The sequence below is a fragment of the Centruroides vittatus genome, unplaced genomic scaffold, assembly GCF_030686945.1.
Source record: "Centruroides vittatus isolate TY-2023 unplaced genomic scaffold, ASM3068694v2 contig_602, whole genome shotgun sequence".
NCBI classification, from domain to species: domain Eukaryota; kingdom Metazoa; phylum Arthropoda; class Arachnida; order Scorpiones; family Buthidae; genus Centruroides; species Centruroides vittatus.
This window is the reverse complement of record NW_027122368.1, coordinates 15,673-34,277: the sequence shown is the minus strand read 5'-3', so window position 1 is coordinate 34,277 and position 18,605 is coordinate 15,673. Positions and strand designations below refer to the sequence as shown.

Genomic DNA, 18,605 nt, shown 5'->3' with positions numbered 1-18,605 from the left:
AATAATCAGAATTAGTAAGAGTGTTTACAAATGGTTACATAATTAAAATAATGAATAGTACAATTTAAGATTATGATGAAATGACAATGGAAAAATAATAAAAAACAAAAGTATGTACGTATATACATGACATGGGCAGCTAAAATGGCTGCGAATAATACAAAATATTACAGGTAGTAAATACAGAGAATGGTTACTGGTTGGAGGTGGTAGTTGAGATAACACTGTGTTTTTTCACAAGTGCATCAAAGGCTGCATACAGTTCTTTGTTCTGAAGAACATCCTTGTGGTGACATGGCCAGGGGATATTATTTTTGGAGGCTATTAGCTTGATGTTCGAACATTCAGATTCCAGGCGCGCACAGCTGAAAATGTGATGGTCAACTTCATCACAAATGGCGCACAGTGGGATGTCCTTGATGGCAAACCTGTGAAGATAACTGGAGAACTTTCAATGATTTGTTAGGAACTGACATAAGTGGGTATTGAGCTGTATCCAGTTGTATTTGAAGTAATCCTTAATGTCTGGAATGTAACTAAAAGTAGTGATGTTGTGGTTCTCTCTCCAGTTACACTGCCAAGAGTAAAGTAGATATTCAAAAAGCACGTTTTTAATGGCAGAGTGACTAATCCTGTCATAGGCTATGTCCAAGGAGTCATTGTCGGCTGCTGCCTTTGCCAGTTGGTCGGCCCTCTCATTTCCAGCAGTACTCTGATGTCCACAAGTCCAATTAATGTAGAGATGGTTTGTTGAGTTGCTGAGGTGCTTTCTGATGTTAGTTGCGATGGGGTGTTGTTTCTTGCTGTTAATGATGGAAAGAGCAGAAAGACAGTCCATGAGTATGACTATAGTTGCATGTTTGTAGTGTGCCGAAACCCAGTTGGTGGCCTTGTCAATAGCAGTTAGCTCTGCCTGAAATGCAGTACAGTGGTCTGATAACCTGTACTGTTCACTGTGAATTTCATGGTCGTCCTGGTAAGCCACGAAGGCGCAGCCAACCTTACCGTCAAATTTTGAGCCATCTGTAAATATTTGGACATCATTGTACTGCGGAGGATTGGTGTTCAGATAGTTATGGATGTATGGAGGGATGGTGTCAACAGGATTGTTCCTTTCAAGCTGATTAGTAGAGATGTTGCAGCTGAATGTGCTGATATCATGACCCCATTTAAGGCTCCAGAAGTTGTAGTAGAGGTTGATAATATCCACAATAGGTGGCTTGCGAGTAATGACTTGTAGGCTGACATTCGGTGTCGTCCTGTAGGCCTTTGAGATAAGTAGGAGGGCCCTGCATTGAGAAGAGACAAGTTTTCTTTTGAGATGGACTTTATGTGCAGCTCACCCCCAGCTACCACAAGCATAAGTGACAATGGGTACAGTACATATATCTGGTTGTAGATAAGGCTGAGAGCATTGGATTTTAACCCCCATTTGTTCTTTGCAATCTTTGCAAAAGCATTGAAGATTTGACCAGTACATTTAGAGATGTCTTTGATGTGTTCATCCCAGCTCAGGCAATGGTCCAGTAACCCAGGTACCTTATAGATTTCACAACCTTAATACTCTTGTTGTCCATTTTAATGGTGGGCATGTGAAGGTAAAGGTTGAGTTTGCCCGGTTTGTTCATCACCATTGCCCTCGTTTTATCAGGGTTAAAGTGGAGTTTATGCATTTGACCCATTCATGAATCATGGCTAGGGTTTCAGTTCTTTTTGTTTCCAAATCTGCTTGAGACCTGCCACCAATGAGTATAAGAACATCGTCGGCATAAGCGTGGTACTGTCCTGGCCAAAGTTCTGGGACAAGAAAGTGTTGAAAGTAAGGTTCCACAACAAAGGGCCACAGACTGACCCCTGAGGGCAGCCACAGAGAATATTTCTGCATATGGCGGTGGTTCCATGTTGAAGGTATGCACTGCGATTGTTGAGGTAGTCTTTGAGAAGATTATAAATATTGGCTGGGCAATTGGTCATTTTTAGCTGATAGAGAATAAGTAGTTTACATTCCTATACAAAGGAATTGTTGAAAAGCTTACAAGTGAGTCCCACAATTTATAAATTACTAAATAAGAGAAAAGACAAGGCCAACAAATGTAGGGCCCCAAGTGTGTTCCAGTAAGGGACAACAGGTTCAAAAGAGATATAGTGTACAGTACATTGGGTTCACTAAGTGTTCCATACACAAAAGGATACAAGTGCATTGTTACAATATTTTAAATAGAAAACATACCACTGCCCTGTGAATTTACACCGAGACCAGTGTGTGAGCTAACCTCCAGAATAATCAAAAATCATTTTAAACTGACACATCAGAATTCTACAAGTATAAGTACTCTCCAATGGGTACTGTACATACACATGACTGAAACCTAAAAATTTTAATTTTGGTTGAGCTCATTTGCATCAATCAAATAGCCCAATAAGGTTTATAGCTATTTACTTTCAGCACATTTTAGATATATTTTTTGTTGGGCTGCAATTTGAAAAAACTGTTAGACCTATAAATTCCCACTGTCATCCATCCATCCTTCCTTAATCTTGAAAACAGGTAGATGAAGTTGAGACTAGATATGGAAAGCTTATGGGCAGGAGGTCCCAATTAACTATATATAAACATATAAACTTCTTCTTTGAAAAGTCAGTTATTTCAATTCAAAATTTCCCCTGAAAAAAAGCTAGATAGATGACTGCCATGCCTCTATTGCTAACAGGAAAGTATGGTGTACAGAAACAAGACCTAAAAAATTGAGAACACTGACAAACAATTGCAACCTGGCACTATGACAATATCACAATAATTAATTACTTGTTTTCATTTTAAAATGAGACTCTTTTTTTGGAATTTCCTCAAAAAATTTGTTATGTAATGAAGCAATTCACCAGACTGGTTTACAAGTATCTAAAAGCCAATAGTGACAACAATAAAATGTCTTGAGAAAGTCTATTTAAATTAGATTTTAAAACTGACAATTCACATTTTTCACAGTTTAAACCACAGTGAAACAAGCCCCATGGCTAAATGATGTTTTTATTCTAAACTGGGTCTACTGAAGACTGTCTCCAATCCACCATATAGGTTTATGGCCACAATTCCAATCATTACAAGCAGACCTGACACACAATAGGACAGGCTAGTATAGCAAGAGATGAAAACAATGGTATAATCCATACTAGTTATATAAATTTTAGGGCTCTGAATTGGGTTCAAACCTGGCACTCTACAACAATGGGTTAACATGCAGCTTCTGGCTGAGTATATCTCATCAAATTCCACATGATTTCTACATAATAAAAAGAAGCTGCTTTAATGTGGTTAAAATCTAAACAATATGAAATTGTAAACACAGCTAATAACCTAAAACTCCAAGAGGATACATTGATATATAAAACAAAAAAAAAAGTTAAAATAAAAGTAATTCATATTGAATAATTGTAATTCAATTGCCAGTCAAATTCTGACAACTAAATTATAACTTTTTATTTACCCTGTCAGTAATTATTAGCAATTCTTTTTGAAAAGACCTGTACAATTAACAAAATTAACTCCCATCCAAGACAACAGGAAACAGAATTCCTCTTGTCTCAGGTGGGAGGTTCTCTCCTCAGAAACCAGCAGGGCACACAAAAAACAGAGGAAATGGGAAACAAATGTAGGAGAATGGGCACATTAAGACAGAAAAGAGAAGGAAGAATGAGAAAAGAGGGAGAAAAGAGACTCTTGGTACAAGGACTGAAGATAAAGAAATCATGAAGGTATGCTCTGACAGTCTAGATTAGGGGTCACCAAAGTGGTCAATATAACATTTATAAGGGGGTCAATTATCAAGCTTAGGCTAAGGATAAGGGGCAGCTAAGGACCAAGCTTATCTGTCTCACTGATTGTCAGTTACAAAAATTATTATTAACAAATATACAATAAATAAAAAACAAATGCAAAATTAAAAGAAATGTATTAAAATAGTAAGTGCTTTGTTTTGCTTGTAACACAAACTTTTTGGTGGGGGTCGATGTGAGGTTTTGAAAACTTGTAGGGGGGGGGTCGATCAAAAAAGTTTGGCGACCCTTGGTCTAGATTTTAAAATATTGTCCCTTGTCTGCCATCTTGCATCACCAAGAGTATTATGTTCTGATTTGCATTTTGCCTTATTTGTACATAGTAAATAAATATATTTTAAAAATCTATAGAAGAATAAGTTCAAACCTAAGCAAACTGAAGTATAACAGACATATATAATCATTTGTTAAGAACAAAGTCCAATAGAAAAAATATACAGAAAAAAAACTAAAATGTCTCCAAGCTTCCATCCTGTCCAATCATCAGGAATAAACAGTCTTCACACACAATATTTCATAATATACAAAAAATATATTTAACAATATATTTTTTTATATTGTGAAATATACCATCTGCCTTTTTTAATTCAAATCATGTATACTTTTAAAGAATTTGGCTTATCATCAGCAAACTTTTTAGCTGATTTACATAATTGGGCAGAGGCATATTTCAATATGCTTCTGCCCAATCCACAGTAACTTCTGTTGGGTCTACTATAGCATACGTTGCTAGTGCAGTGACTAATCTCTCATTCTGCACGTTCCTTTCATGCTTTTTTAGTCTTCCTTTTAAAGATCTCCCTGTGGCTCTGATGTAGTATAGTTCAATTTGTCACCTTTTGTCCTGTACTGGTATTCTATATATTCCTGGAATCAAGCTCTGGTCTATGTCTTCCATATCTGTGTATAGCATTTGGTATACTGTAGGATTTCTTTTAAAAATTATCATTTTGTTTGTTTCTGCTCCTATTTCTTTGTAAATATTGCTTAAAGGTGCCATGTATTCCATTACTGTGTATTCTTTCTCGCTCATTACTTTCTTTATCGCCTATTCTTATTTTGTTAATAATGACTTTTATCATATTCTGGTAGATACCACACTGCCTAGCTAGTTCTTTGATGTAATCTAATTCTTTAATTCTATCTTGTTGTTTGCTGCAGTGTGTATACACTCTCTTTATAAGTGCCCGGAACACTGCTACTTTACAACATGCCGGGTCGTGGGAGTTCCATGGTATAAACAGCGGGTTATATGTCATCTTCTGTAAACTTTTGTTGCGATTTCCCCTCCTTTCTCTATTTTTATTGCTATGTCTAGAAAATGCATACTTTTGTCATTCTCTTCCTCTAGTTCGAGTTTACATCAGTTTAAAAATAAGAATCATTCAATTATTATATTCCTGACGAAGGTGTTTCAAAATGGCTTAAAACGTTAGAAAATCAAATTAAAAAGGCTGCAATAAAAAGGTTTTTGTGTCGATGCTTGATTAGTTTTCTACATATCTTTTATATTGTAAAATATACTGTCTGCCTTTTTTAATTCAAAGTCCATTAGACATTACTCCATTACTCAATTTTACAAAGGTTTTAAAATGATATAATTAGAATCATGCAAATAATTTATACACATTAGGATTCCTCAAACACTTAATTCACAGAGATATATATAGAGACTTATCAAACAATTAAATTCAAAATTGAATAGCAATGCATAACGGATAACATTACGTATAGTAATATGTATAATAATGCCGGATTTATATAGTAATAGATCTGCTGCAATTTTACCATTATATTCATGTATTGCTGAAGTGTCTTCATGACCAAAATGCATACTAGTAATAAAAGTTGCTTATCAAACATCAAAGTGTCATTATGATGTTCCTAATAACAATGTGATAAATCTCCATATAAATCTCCACAAAGAAAATGTTTGTGGAATCTTAATGTGAACACATTTTGAGACGAAGCTTTATTTGAAAAATAATTATACATTACCTTCACTGCCTATTAACAACAAATTTGAAGTCAGTGGACCCCAATTATGCTGCTGTTGTTGACCACTAATCCAATTCCAATTGAAATCAAGGAAGTCTTTAACAATATTTTTTCCAACTGTATCATTTAAAGGTTGTTGAAGATACAATCTGAAAATAATTATTGATAGATAATTGAAAATTTGCTTGATAAATATATCAATACAAATTCATTTTAAAATTCATAAATGAATACACAATGCTATTTCCTTCAAACACAACAAATTTAATGTTAGTCCATAGCTTTTAGTCCATAACAACATACTAAAAAAAAGCACAATGTTAACATTGCATTTCTATTTTGTAAAATTCGAGTTGAACAGACTTACTTTGCATTTGTTCTTGGTTTAATTTTCTGTAAAAGCTTGTTTTAAAATTATTAAATTTAAAATATCAAAATATAATTTTGAGAAAGCTTTAAAGTATGCAATCTATAATACTGCAACAAATATGGAATGAACAAAGTTTCATAATATAAAAATTATTATATACTACTGAGAATAGATGTTAATTTTACATTCTCTGATCCTTATCTATTTTGAAATTTAAAAAAAGTCTAGAAAATTTATTAACTTTTAATTTTTTTCTGAAAAAAAAGGGGCTACATTAAGTTTATGTAAGCACTCGATAACTAGCAACACATTTCTCTACCCTATATGCACCACTCACTTGCCAAATCGATTAATTCCATAAAACAAAAAGTAGAGAAAAGTGACAAAGTAATATACATTCATTTTTAAAATTCCTGTTAAAATAATAAATTCAAATAAACATTGTAGAATGTATTATTGTAGACATACATTTTAAAAGCTACAAGATTGCATAGATATGCTATAATTGTTATTATTATTAAGATTTTGGCACGATTGAGGGAGTTATTCGATTTGGCAAGTGAAAAAAGTAATATCATCAAATTCATTCTCCAAATTGCGCTTTATTATAGAGAAACTTTATCATCATACATTTTTTATTCAAGAATTTTGCAAAAATGAATAATAACTGTTCCATTACTGTTACAATGGTTGTTATAATTTTATTATTATTTTGTTTAAATTGGTTATTCCTCAACATAAATGATGTCTTCATCACCACCTGAATTTGAGCTTCCATCACATTGATTTGTTCTTAAAATTTTATAATATTCATGTTTAATTGGAGGAATGAATTTTAACAGGTCTATCATATCTTTCCTCTTTGCTCTTGTCATAGTTCTACCTGTAGGATATAAGAAAGGCAGGTCAACATTTTTCAGACCTAGGGGTCTACCTGCTACAGATTATCTAATATTAAAAGACATTAAATTCTGATTCTAAGTTAAAGTCATTTTTGAATTGTATGACGTGGGGTTTCAACCTTTCTAATTTTATCCAGTGCATTTTCAGCCAATTTACTGGTAACCGTGTAACTGTTACTTTTCTGTTAGTGATAGCATTTTCTAAAGGATTTGTTGAGAAAAAATTCTGATAAGTCATTTGAATCACATTAAATGGTGCTTTCTTTTTATAGGTTTTGATTATGTTATACCAATCATCTGGTGAGAAAATGTTTTGAGTTCTTTTCGCATGTGACTCGATAATGGCGAAATTTGAATCACTAGGCCCACTTACCAAAAATTTTATTTCAATAGACTCAGCTCTAATTTCTGTGCTTTGAACCAATTTCAATAAACTTAAAATGGTTTTGATATTTCTATTTTGTCCAGCACAAGAATCTGAATAGCTTATTATTTTTTCATAAGTTTTAGCGTAAGTCCTTATATACCTTATTAGACATGACGAAATTTCCCGAGACCCACGAAATCCTTCAGTTTCTGGCCAGACAAACATGTGGCTTATGTTTTTATTAAAATTGTGGCAACTGAAATTATAAACATATAAATTTCACTTATAATAGGCTACCAATGTAGTAAATTTAGGAAAGACTAAAGCTTTTTCTAAATCAAAAGAAAATACAAAACTTTCTTGAGATGCTGCTATTCGATCTGCAGCCACATGACTATGAGCCTGTTCAGCCTCTTGTGAGTGAGCATCCTTTTCAAATTTTGCCATCCAAATTTCCTCACTATCTGAAGATTGAACTTTCATTTGCAAAGAAATCACAAGTTTGGCATGTATCTTTAGACAATCACTTGAAATGTAAATTAAATTTAGTGGAGAAAACCTTATAGTAATATTTTTCTTTCACCAGCACTATATCTTCATTTTCACATTGCGTAATGTACTGTACAATTCATACATTTTTTTTTTAATATTTAGGTCTGGATTTAAATATTTTCATCTTGGATTGTGAGCTCTTGTATAGTGACTAGTGTAGGTAGGAAATGATTCTATACGTTTTATGACATGATTGTCGTCGATTTTATTGCCTGGAACATGATGACCACGACAATCAATCAAAGACGAAACTTGCCCTCTATGACAACAGTCATATATTCATCAGTCACTTAACTGATAAGTATCCTTAAAATATTTTTTACAAACAGAAATATCATGATTTGAGTTTTTTGAAAATAATATTTGAAAGAACCTGATCTTGGCATTTTACCGTTATTGTTCGGCTACCTTCATTTTATTTCATTAACCTTAATGCAAACTCTTAAAAAAATATTTTGCACAAGTTCACTGTTTAAATTATAAAATGCATTCATGACAGCTTCTCTTTCATTTGAAGTAATTTTTTCATTGCACTTCTTACGACATTGGCGTACTACATCCACAAATGTTTTTGCAGGCATTAAATTTCCGCTTCTATTTCTGTATTCCAAATATTTTATGCTTCTACACTTTTGGACATTTTGGGCCCATTTATCAAGATTACAACTTGTTTTTCATCCAACAAATTAGTTCCTGTAATGTTGTCTCTGCTACAATTCAATAACTTAAACTTAAGATAATACATTTGCTTTCTGTAAGAAATATGCTAAGAAACATCCTTTATCGTTGTTAATTTTTTCCAGATTTAAAAACATGAACCACTGACAATAGACAAATTATCTGAAATGTTAAAAGTATACCAATTTTTTATTCCTATGAAAATCATGTTCACTTTAATAATAAATTTCAGACTCAAATTGTTTTCCTAGAGCAAAACTTCTCTGGTTGAACAAGATGTAAATTTATAATTTAAAATCACTTGAGTTTTTCAAAAAATTTCACTCCAGAAATAGCAGTTTGGGTTGAATTTTTACATTTAAAGTGTTTCTTTAAGTAATAATAACGAGGTTGAGGCTGAAGTTTTAAACGCAAAAATGTGTACGTCGGACGTTCAGTGCCACTTTCCTGTAAGCCTAGAAGTTTGACAATGGTGTTTGGAATGTCAAGCACGATTCCACTGACTTTCCAAACGCCATTGTCAAACTTCTAGGCTTATAGGAAAGCAGCACTGAACGTCAGACGTACACGTTTTCGCATTTAAAACTTCGGCCTCAACCTCTCTAATATCTTGGGAAACAGTTAATTAAAAAATATTCCGATTTATTATAAAACTTTAAAAATGCTTAAATTACTTTTACCTTCTATCATTTGTTTGTAGTTTACGCAGTCTTTTGACAAAGTCTACAAATTTCATATCGAAACGTTCTGTCGGTGCAGTGAAATCCAAACAGTGCTCCTGAATTTTTGTATCGTCGTAGTATTTAAACTTATGATTTTTTGATATATAAACGGTGAAAGAACCATCTCCTAAATTTTTTTCTAGATAATCCAAATTCCATTTTAATGCAGAACTAACAAGATTTGTATCCGTTAACACCACAGGTTTCTGTAAAATAATTACAGTTACTAAGAATCAACTTTTATATCAAATATTAAATATATAATCATTTAGAAAATTCAAAATTAGTCTGACAATCATATTCCTAGAACCTAAATGAAATAACACATTTTATCCAAATGTAGTAAAGCCTCGTTAATTCAAACTTCACTATAGTCTGTCTATTGAACAAATCAACTTGGGTTTTAATCAATGAGTATCAGCCATTGATTACTTAGTTGCGGCAAGTTACTTCTAGTTTCTTCTCTATTTGTTAAACATGTCACTGCCATTATAAACAGTATTATGAAAACTTTGTTCTATTATTGGAATACAAGGAAATTCACAGTAATAGTTATTAAATATATGATTCTTTACAATTAATATATACTATAAAAAATTAACACAATTAATGGAAAAGTCATTCTGCCATCTAGTGAGAGAAAATAAAATAAAATTCACACACTACCTGGACATGTTAAGCAAAAAGTGCTGACATCATTAAGGAATGTGTTGACTGAAGTAACATCACACACGACATTGCTCTCAAGTTGATTCTTTCCATAGACAGACTAATTCTGAATTTGCAGTAATTCGTACTACTATTTTGCATTGTATACTTTTAAAAAAATTAATTTGCCAATTCTAACGCAGGCTTTAATAACTATTACCTTAATCTTAGATGCATCGAGATGTAATCGTAAAACAGTTAGAAAAGAACTGCAAACAATTAGCTCCTCTTTTTAAGTCTAAATCAGTAGAGGTTGATAATGACAAGAATGCTGCTGCTACTACTACTATTAATTTTGTAAAAATTTATGAAACCATTGTATTAATTCATTTAAAGTATCAATAAAATCTGACTTTAAATATGCTTTTCAGACTATACGCATTTGAGTAAAAACCTCATTAATTCATATTTTTACTAATTGAGACTAGGCTTTCTTCCAATTAGGCCAATTAGTGAAATTCTTCTGTAATTCCACCTGTTTTTCTTTTTGAATAGCTCAGGGACTATTCAAAAATTTAATCAAAATTGACTTATTTTGAAAGATGCTGATTATAGTAGACCAAGAAAGTGGTATAATTGATATTAAGTGCAGTTTAGCAATGTTTAAGAATCCAGACCAGGTTTTGGGCATTGTTTCCATGGAACAAATTTAAAATTGGCAATTTGAAATCTTGGCAATAGGAATATTTAAAATCCTATACCAGGGGTGGCCAACATTTTAAAAAAGAGCACCACTATCTGAAAAAAATAATAAATTATGCATGCCACTTCCAACATACTAAAAAATATAAACAGAAAAATGTTATTTATAGGCTGATTATGGGATTTTTATGCAAATAACACATTTTTTTTTTTTTCATGTAAGTCTGAGTAGTGGAGATTTAAAAAATAATATAATAAATAAAACAAACATACAACTTAAATCTTATTGTTAATAAACATTTTTAAAGGTTCAGTCACTTAGGTTATGTATAAAATAAAAATGAACAACTTAAAACATTTAATTCTAAATAATTATTAAACAGTCAGTATTAATTAATGCGGCTTTTGAATTTGTAGTTTTTTTTCAAGTCACCTATATTAGGATTAGTTCTTGAAGATGCTAACAAAATTAGGTGTTTTAGGTGCATATCAGTTAATCTTGAATGATATTTTGATTTTATTATGTTTATAATAGAAAACATTTGTTTACAAATATATGTTGATCCAAACCTAAAATATCTGACAGTCAGATCGTGTAAATTTGGAAAATTGCTTGTTGGTACAAATTTCCAAAATTCAATATAATTTGGATTGCTTGCAGTTGAAATAAGTTCCCTATATTTACTTTTCAGCGTAGTATAGTGCTGGTGGTCAATAATTTCGATTTGGATTTCAGGTGGGTAACAATTAACGTCTTGCAGAGAAATTGAAAAAAGATTTGTGAAAAGATCAGTATTTCTTTTATCATCTTGAAAATCATCAAACCTAGCACTGAATGAACCGCGCAAAATGGATATTAAATTTTTAAATCTATCATAGTTCGGAGCATTATTGACTTTGGTAGCTAGTTCCTGCATTAATGTGAAATGTGTTAATCTTTTTTCTCCAAAATCGAGACAAAATGCAAACGTTTGTTCACAAAAGAAGATATATGACCAACTAGGGTAGGAAAAATACAATCTTTTCCATGTAATCTTAAATTTAAATTATTTAAATGTCCCATACTATCGGTGAAAAAAGCTAAATCCTATAGCCAATCTTCACTCTTGAGTGGCAAGTACTCAAGTTTCTACACAAGTCCCTAATTGCTTTAGAACTGGCATGCACTTTATTCTTCACATGGTAAATAACATTGCGCATGCGTCAGGGACTTCTGTTCAAACAAACCTGACTTGCCGACCGGGTCAGCAATTTTGAAAAGGTGGCAACACTAAAATCAACTGAGCCAGACAGCTAGTGTGTCGCACTCACTCGAGAACGGATAACCATAGCAAGACACAACAGCGCCAAAGTAAAGTAACTCAAACCACTGGACTTGTCCCATGATTACACTGTTTTACCACATTGTTGTACTGGTGTCAACCAGTGCCGCTTTCCGGCGCTGTTGTATTCAGTAGCGTATGAGTAGGGTTTTTACAGATTTTGACAAAGTTCCTGAAGATGACATTATTTTTTCAAATTTTTCAATAAGTCTTTGCGTGCCACTGTTAAAACTCCGCCATGTCACAGTGTGGCACACACGCCGTGGGTTGGCTATCCCTGTCCTATACCATCAAGAATGTAGACAGACTACATCCTAAGCACTGAAGGACCCTTTACTTCATTTTGCTTAAAAAACTAAAATTCCTAGTTACGTCACTTAGCCAAAGTTTCTGTCAATTCTGTGGATGGGAGAAGGTTGATACAGACAAAGTTGCTATTCACATATTAGAAAGAATTGGAATTCTTTATGTATAAAGTTATGAATGATTGTGTGTAAACTGTAAACTGATTTAAGACTGGCCCAGCTGATGTAAGTCTATCAAAACCATTCAATGCTAGCTGTTATGGATAATACTAATTAGTACGGTGACCATATGTTCTTTGTTTAAGAGGACAGTCCTTTATTTCACTGGTCTTTTAGATTTTTTTAATCTAAAATGGCCATTTTGTCTTTTATTTTGTGAATTGAAAAAATAAATTGACTATTATTGCCTTGTGCAAATGCCAATATTTAATTTACCTAATTTATTTTACACAATTTATAAATTTTACCAAACCTGCATTGATTATTTAAATAACCAGAGCAGCTCTTTCATGGAATTGAAAGTATTTGAATGGGTCCTATTACGATTACCTCTATCTTTCCCACCCACAGGGGAGTTTAACATTTTGTTCATTTTCAGTTCTTGGAACTTAAAACTTCATCAAATAGTTCCCAGTCATTTATATTTATGTATATTATAAAAAGTTATGATTATTAAAATATATCTTATGAGCAATTATTTTGTGACATTGTCACAATGCCAAACTGCAATTTTTAATCATATTTTTAATTTAATTTAAAATATAAGCTCTCCACCTCAAATTTGTAGTGTCTTGCCCCTATACATAATACTTTACCTGTTAGCAAGCCCCTGTATATCATACTTTTCTGTTAGCAATGGAGTTGTGCCAGTCATCTAACTCCTTTCAGGGGAATTTTTGAATCAAAATAACATAACTTTTGGTTTGCATCAGAAGTTCATATACAGTAAATCTAGGCCTCCTGCCCCTAACCTTTCCATATCTGGTCTTGAATTTCATTTATCTAACACCATTTTTGAGCTTTAGACAAGTGAACAGACAACAGTGAGAATTTACTTATAGGTTTACAATTTTTTCAAATTGCAGCCTGAATATCTATAACTTATTGAAAATATTGTCGGTCCAGTAACAACATGTGTCAGTGAAAGGTCATTTTCCACCTTACATCTTTTAAAAACCTATTTAAGATCTATCATGATACAATCATAATTGAACAGACTGGCTTTGCTATGTACACAAAGATTAATGCAGAGATGGGCAACCTTTTACTATGTAAGAACAACTTTTAAAACTTTTGAACTGATTTTACCACACCTGCATTGATTATTTAAATAACCAGAGCAGCTCTTTCATGGAATTGAAAGTATTTGAATGGGTCCTATTACGATTATCTCTATCTTTCTCACACAAGAGGAAAAAAAATAAAAGAAAATGCAAATAAATCACAATTCATATATGATTATAAATTAACACAAGTATACTTAATTTGACTTCTGGATCTGATGTGAACATAATTTGTTTGGAACATTTGGTTGAATATTAGTCACTGCTAGTTTTAAATTAGTTTTGATGTGTCTGTTAGCCAATTACTTGTTTACTTTTTAGTAAATTCATTGAGGAAAAAACTATTCACATACATAAGTTGTAGAAAATAATGATAGAATTTTTGCAGCATGTTTTCTTAAGGTGGAAAATCGATATATTTACTAATATTTTGTGCAACACAGACTGCACAAAATATTAATGTAGGTCACAGGTTGCCACCTCTGGATTCATGTAACCATGACTGAAGTAATTCGAGTTTTCTAAACAGAAGAGAAAACTGGATTTCATTCTTTAAATACATTTTTATAATTACCTAATGAATTTTATTAAATTCGCATTAAAATTTTTTATCTGTTCAACTCACCACCCCATGACCTGACAACATATATCATAACTGTTCTATGTCCTAGAGTTCTGAATATAAGTTTATTGTCTTCAGATATGCCACTGTAAGTTGAATTTGTCTGTTATCATTTAATATATTCTTAGAGCTAGGTCATCTAAAGATATTTATTGTCAAAGATAGCATTCTCTAGCTGTTTTATACTGAGGTCATGTTAGTAATATATGTTGGATAGTAAGTAGGGTTTGGCAAGTTGAGCATATCAGTTGGATATCCTTTGTTAATAGATAGTTGTGTGTTAATCTTGTATCAGATGGGCAAGTACTATTTCTTCTTTCCTGATTTTCAGATGACTGGTTGTCCATTTTATTAATTCTGGTTTGATGGTGTGTAGTTTATTGTTTAGTTCTTTGTTCCAGTCCTCTTGCCATTTGTAGTATACTTGTTGATATAGCAATACAGATCTATAGCGTGATCTGAAAGTTCCTGCTTGGTTTCTGTTTTTTTGTTTTTGAACCATCTGTATATATGGGTATTGTATGGCTACATTGAGATCAGTGTTCTTTGAATAGTTGTTGGTATACAAATTTAAAATTGTTGCATTTTTATCATGACTAACATATCATTTACATGATATATGTTACATATATTTTGTGCTTATTCCTTGTTAAACATTATTGCAACTCCTTACCCTATACCCTTCTTTCCTCCACTATGAATCATCTTAATGTCACCACTGTAAAAATCAATTCCCTTCCATCTTCTTAAACAGTCCTATAATTTATATTGATTTTTTATATCTAAACATTTCATTTTTGGCTTATTCTAATTTTCCTAACTTCGTCAATGTTCTTACATTTCATGTTGCAGTTTTGATTTTCTTTATTGTACTGAAATTTCTTTGGTTGATGACCTGAGAGGGCCAGATCTTTTTTTCCTCCCCTGCTAGACTTTGGGATCTGAGGCCCATGATCAGTAATGTTGAGACTTATGTTTAAGTTTTGTTTACTTTATGGTTACTTTACTTGGGATAATGCTGAGGCTTTAATGGAGTAGCTTCCTGTTACTTTCTCCATCCTCAGGTTAATGACATTAAGAACAGTTCATCCATCCTAGAGGCAACAAGATGTCCTGCTTCTACCTGCTCTTCTGCCTTCAAAAAAGCCATTGGCATTTAGTAGAGTTCTAAAGCTTATACCATTTATATAAATATTATAATTAACTATTTATAAACTATTTAGGGGATTTGAAAAGTCAAAGTAAACTTAACTGATTAACAGTTTGGAGAGTCAAAATAATTTTCCTACAAAAGATGCCAAATTCTCTAGCACATCAAGGACTAGGGAACACATTTAAAAAGTCATGGGTTGCGACGCTTCTGACAGACATATAGAATTCACTTCTGTTTATTAAAATATTACCGTAGATATGTATTCTAATGAATTTAAGCTTCATTATTACCATTATTTTTAATTAATGTATACAAAATCTACTAGTAATTAATACCAGGTCTTAAAAGTAGGTTCCAGAGTTCTCTTTACAACTTCTGACAGCTTATTGTCAAAGGAATACAAACATAAAAGTTCAAAATTTACGAGAAAAAAACTTTAAAGTGTATGAAGCATCAATCACAGAAAATAATTAAATCCTGTATTTATCCATCTCCAAAGGAACATGCCATCTAAATCCATATTTGCCTCCAAATACGACTAGCATTTTGATAATCATCACATTTCATTCCACTGAATAACAAGCTTTATGGTTTTCAACAAGTAATGAAAAACCATCATGACTCTTGACTCTGCATCAGTTCACATGCATCTGCCCAGCTTCAAGTAAAATGCCAACATATGAAAATTCTAACCTTCACTATAATGGGGTCAGGCAGAACATTTCTAAAATGTATAGATGCTCTTTTTTACCGTAAGACACGTCATCTTAGAGCAAAATCACCCAGTACAGATTCTATTTACACATTAGCATTTACTGATTTCAAATTTGACATCTCATTGGCGATGAAACAATTCCATGCACCGTTCTCCATCTGTGTAAGTCAATCTTCCTACTTCACAAACAGCAATTGAGAGAGCATCTCTGCAGTCATCCTCTCACCTCTTAAAAATGACTATTTTGCATCTTCAAATACAAAAAGTCACTCTCATTCTCATTGGTATTTTCAGTTTCATCACCATCAGTTGGATGTTGAAAAGAATTTCATCATCAAAACTGTCATAGACATCACTATCAAACATGCATGTTTCAAAATCATTAGCGAGGTTGAGGCCAAAGTTTTAAACGCAAAAGCGTGTATGTCGGACATTCAGCACTGCTTTCCTGTAAGCCTAGAAGTTTGACAATGGTGTTTGGAAAGTCAGTGGAATCATGCTCGACATTACAAACTCCATTGTCAAACTTCTAGGCTTACAGGAAAGTGGCATTGAAGTCCGCTTACAGGAAAGTGGCACTTTGGCCTCAACCTCACTATTATCTGCTTTCCTTGATCTTAGAGACAACTACCAAATCTCGCATCATCATCCATGTTATGGTAAAATCAAAAATTGTTTTGATTTTTATCTTAATCTTGTGAGAGTCAAATTGGCTTGAAGGAAGAAGATTGGATGATGCATTTATTTGGACTGTTGCCGTGAGATTGCTCAGCTTATTACATGGGAAAAAGAAGAAAATGCCAATAATTATAATAAGCATATTAAATAGTAGTTATTAAAGCAGTATAAACAAAGTTCTGAACAATTTAGACAAATTTTTTGAGTATGTCTGCTCGCCACAAAGTACCTGGAAAGATTATGCATTTCAACTCCACAATTATTTCAGAATGGTTATCAGGTTTAGAGATTACTGAATTTGATGCTTTAAAAGGACTGATTATTACAGATCAAATAAAGATGAGAGTTCTAGAAACAGTTTGAGAACATTTTCTAGACGAATGGCCAAAGTTAACAGATCCTGAAAAATTGGCCGAAATGTTGGATGCATGTGAACGCACACTTTCTGAGATGACAACTTTCCTCCTAGAATATAAAAATTTGAAGTATGGGGCTGACTTGAAAAGAGACTTATACTACTAAAACTACATGTATGGTCAACAATCAAAACTAAGAAACCCTAACCAGACAATTAGAAACTATAAACCTGTACTCCTTCATAACAGAAATGCAAGCAAACATGTAACAAGTATGCTAAAGACGGCACTTAAATCAAAGGAAAAGAATAGAAGTTTTAATATTCAAAACAAAAATCGTGATACAAAGTGTTATAATTGCAACAATTGTAGGCATGTATCTAGAGACTGCCTTAAACCTAAAGTCACAATTGTTTGTAGGAAGTGTGTAAGCAAGGTCATACTCAAAGAAAGTGTACCAAAAAATCCAGAGATAGACACTTAACAAGTTAACAGTTAATCCAGATATTATAGACTCAATTTTAAGTATAGCTCCTGTAACTTATTATAAAACAATAGTTATAAGTGGGTAATAATTCAAACAACAGTAGACACCAGAAGCAGCAGTTGTCTGTTAAAGGAGTGTGTGGCTAATAAACTGAGTTTGGAGTTAGGTTGAGATGAGTTATTCAGTTTTGGCAATCAATATACTCCAGTAGCTAGGGCTCTTCAGGAAACAGTTGTTAATATACAAATTGACGAAGTGATTAGGAAAAATATTACAGTGCTTATAATTAAGGACGACTCTCAGCCACGTAATATGGTAGTAGGAGACCACAAGCTGATTTACCCTATATAGCATACACACCAATATAAGAAATCTCGTATTTTGGTTATGCAAACAAAGACATTTTCTTTCAGATGCATAGTATCAGGTCAGTCCATAAGTTCATGCGTATTTTTATCTACAAAAAAAACAGCAAAAAATTTTAATTAAATTTTATTTCAATCTATAATGTATTCACTATTATTTTGTACAATTTCTTGCCATCTTGATGGTAGCTTTTTAATCCCGTCTTCGTAAAATGATTTCGGTTTTGAATCAAAATATTCAGAAATAGCCTTTTTTACATTGTTCTCATCCTCAAAAGTTTTCCCTTTTAAAAAATTCTGCAAACTGCGAAAAAGATGATAATCACTGGGAGCAATATCTGGCGAATATGGCGGATGAGGTAAAATTTCCCAGTTGTAGCTGTCAAGTTTCTGTAGTTATTTTTGCAGCGTGTGGTCTGGCATTGTTATGCTGCGAGAGAACCTGCTTTCTGTTCACTAACGACAGTCGATTTTTTTTCAATTTTTCATTTAAACGCTCTAATTGCTCACAATACATTTGAGCTGTAATTGTTTGATTAGGTTCTA

General features: G+C 32.6%; 1 protein-coding gene across 1 annotated transcript in view; it reads right to left on the bottom strand.

The window, feature by feature from the left end:
* LOC136979293 (hypoxia-inducible factor 1-alpha inhibitor-like) overlaps positions 1-18,605 on the bottom strand; it is a 73,200-nt gene that overhangs the window by 51,309 nt on the left and 3,286 nt on the right. The window contains exons 2-3 of the mRNA XM_067275235.1: positions 9,382-9,629; positions 5,833-5,981 (exon numbers count right to left, since the gene is read on the bottom strand). Of these exons, the coding sequence (XP_067131336.1) occupies positions 5,833-5,981; positions 9,382-9,629 (397 nt within the window). The remainder of the gene's footprint in view (positions 1-5,832; positions 5,982-9,381; positions 9,630-18,605) is intronic.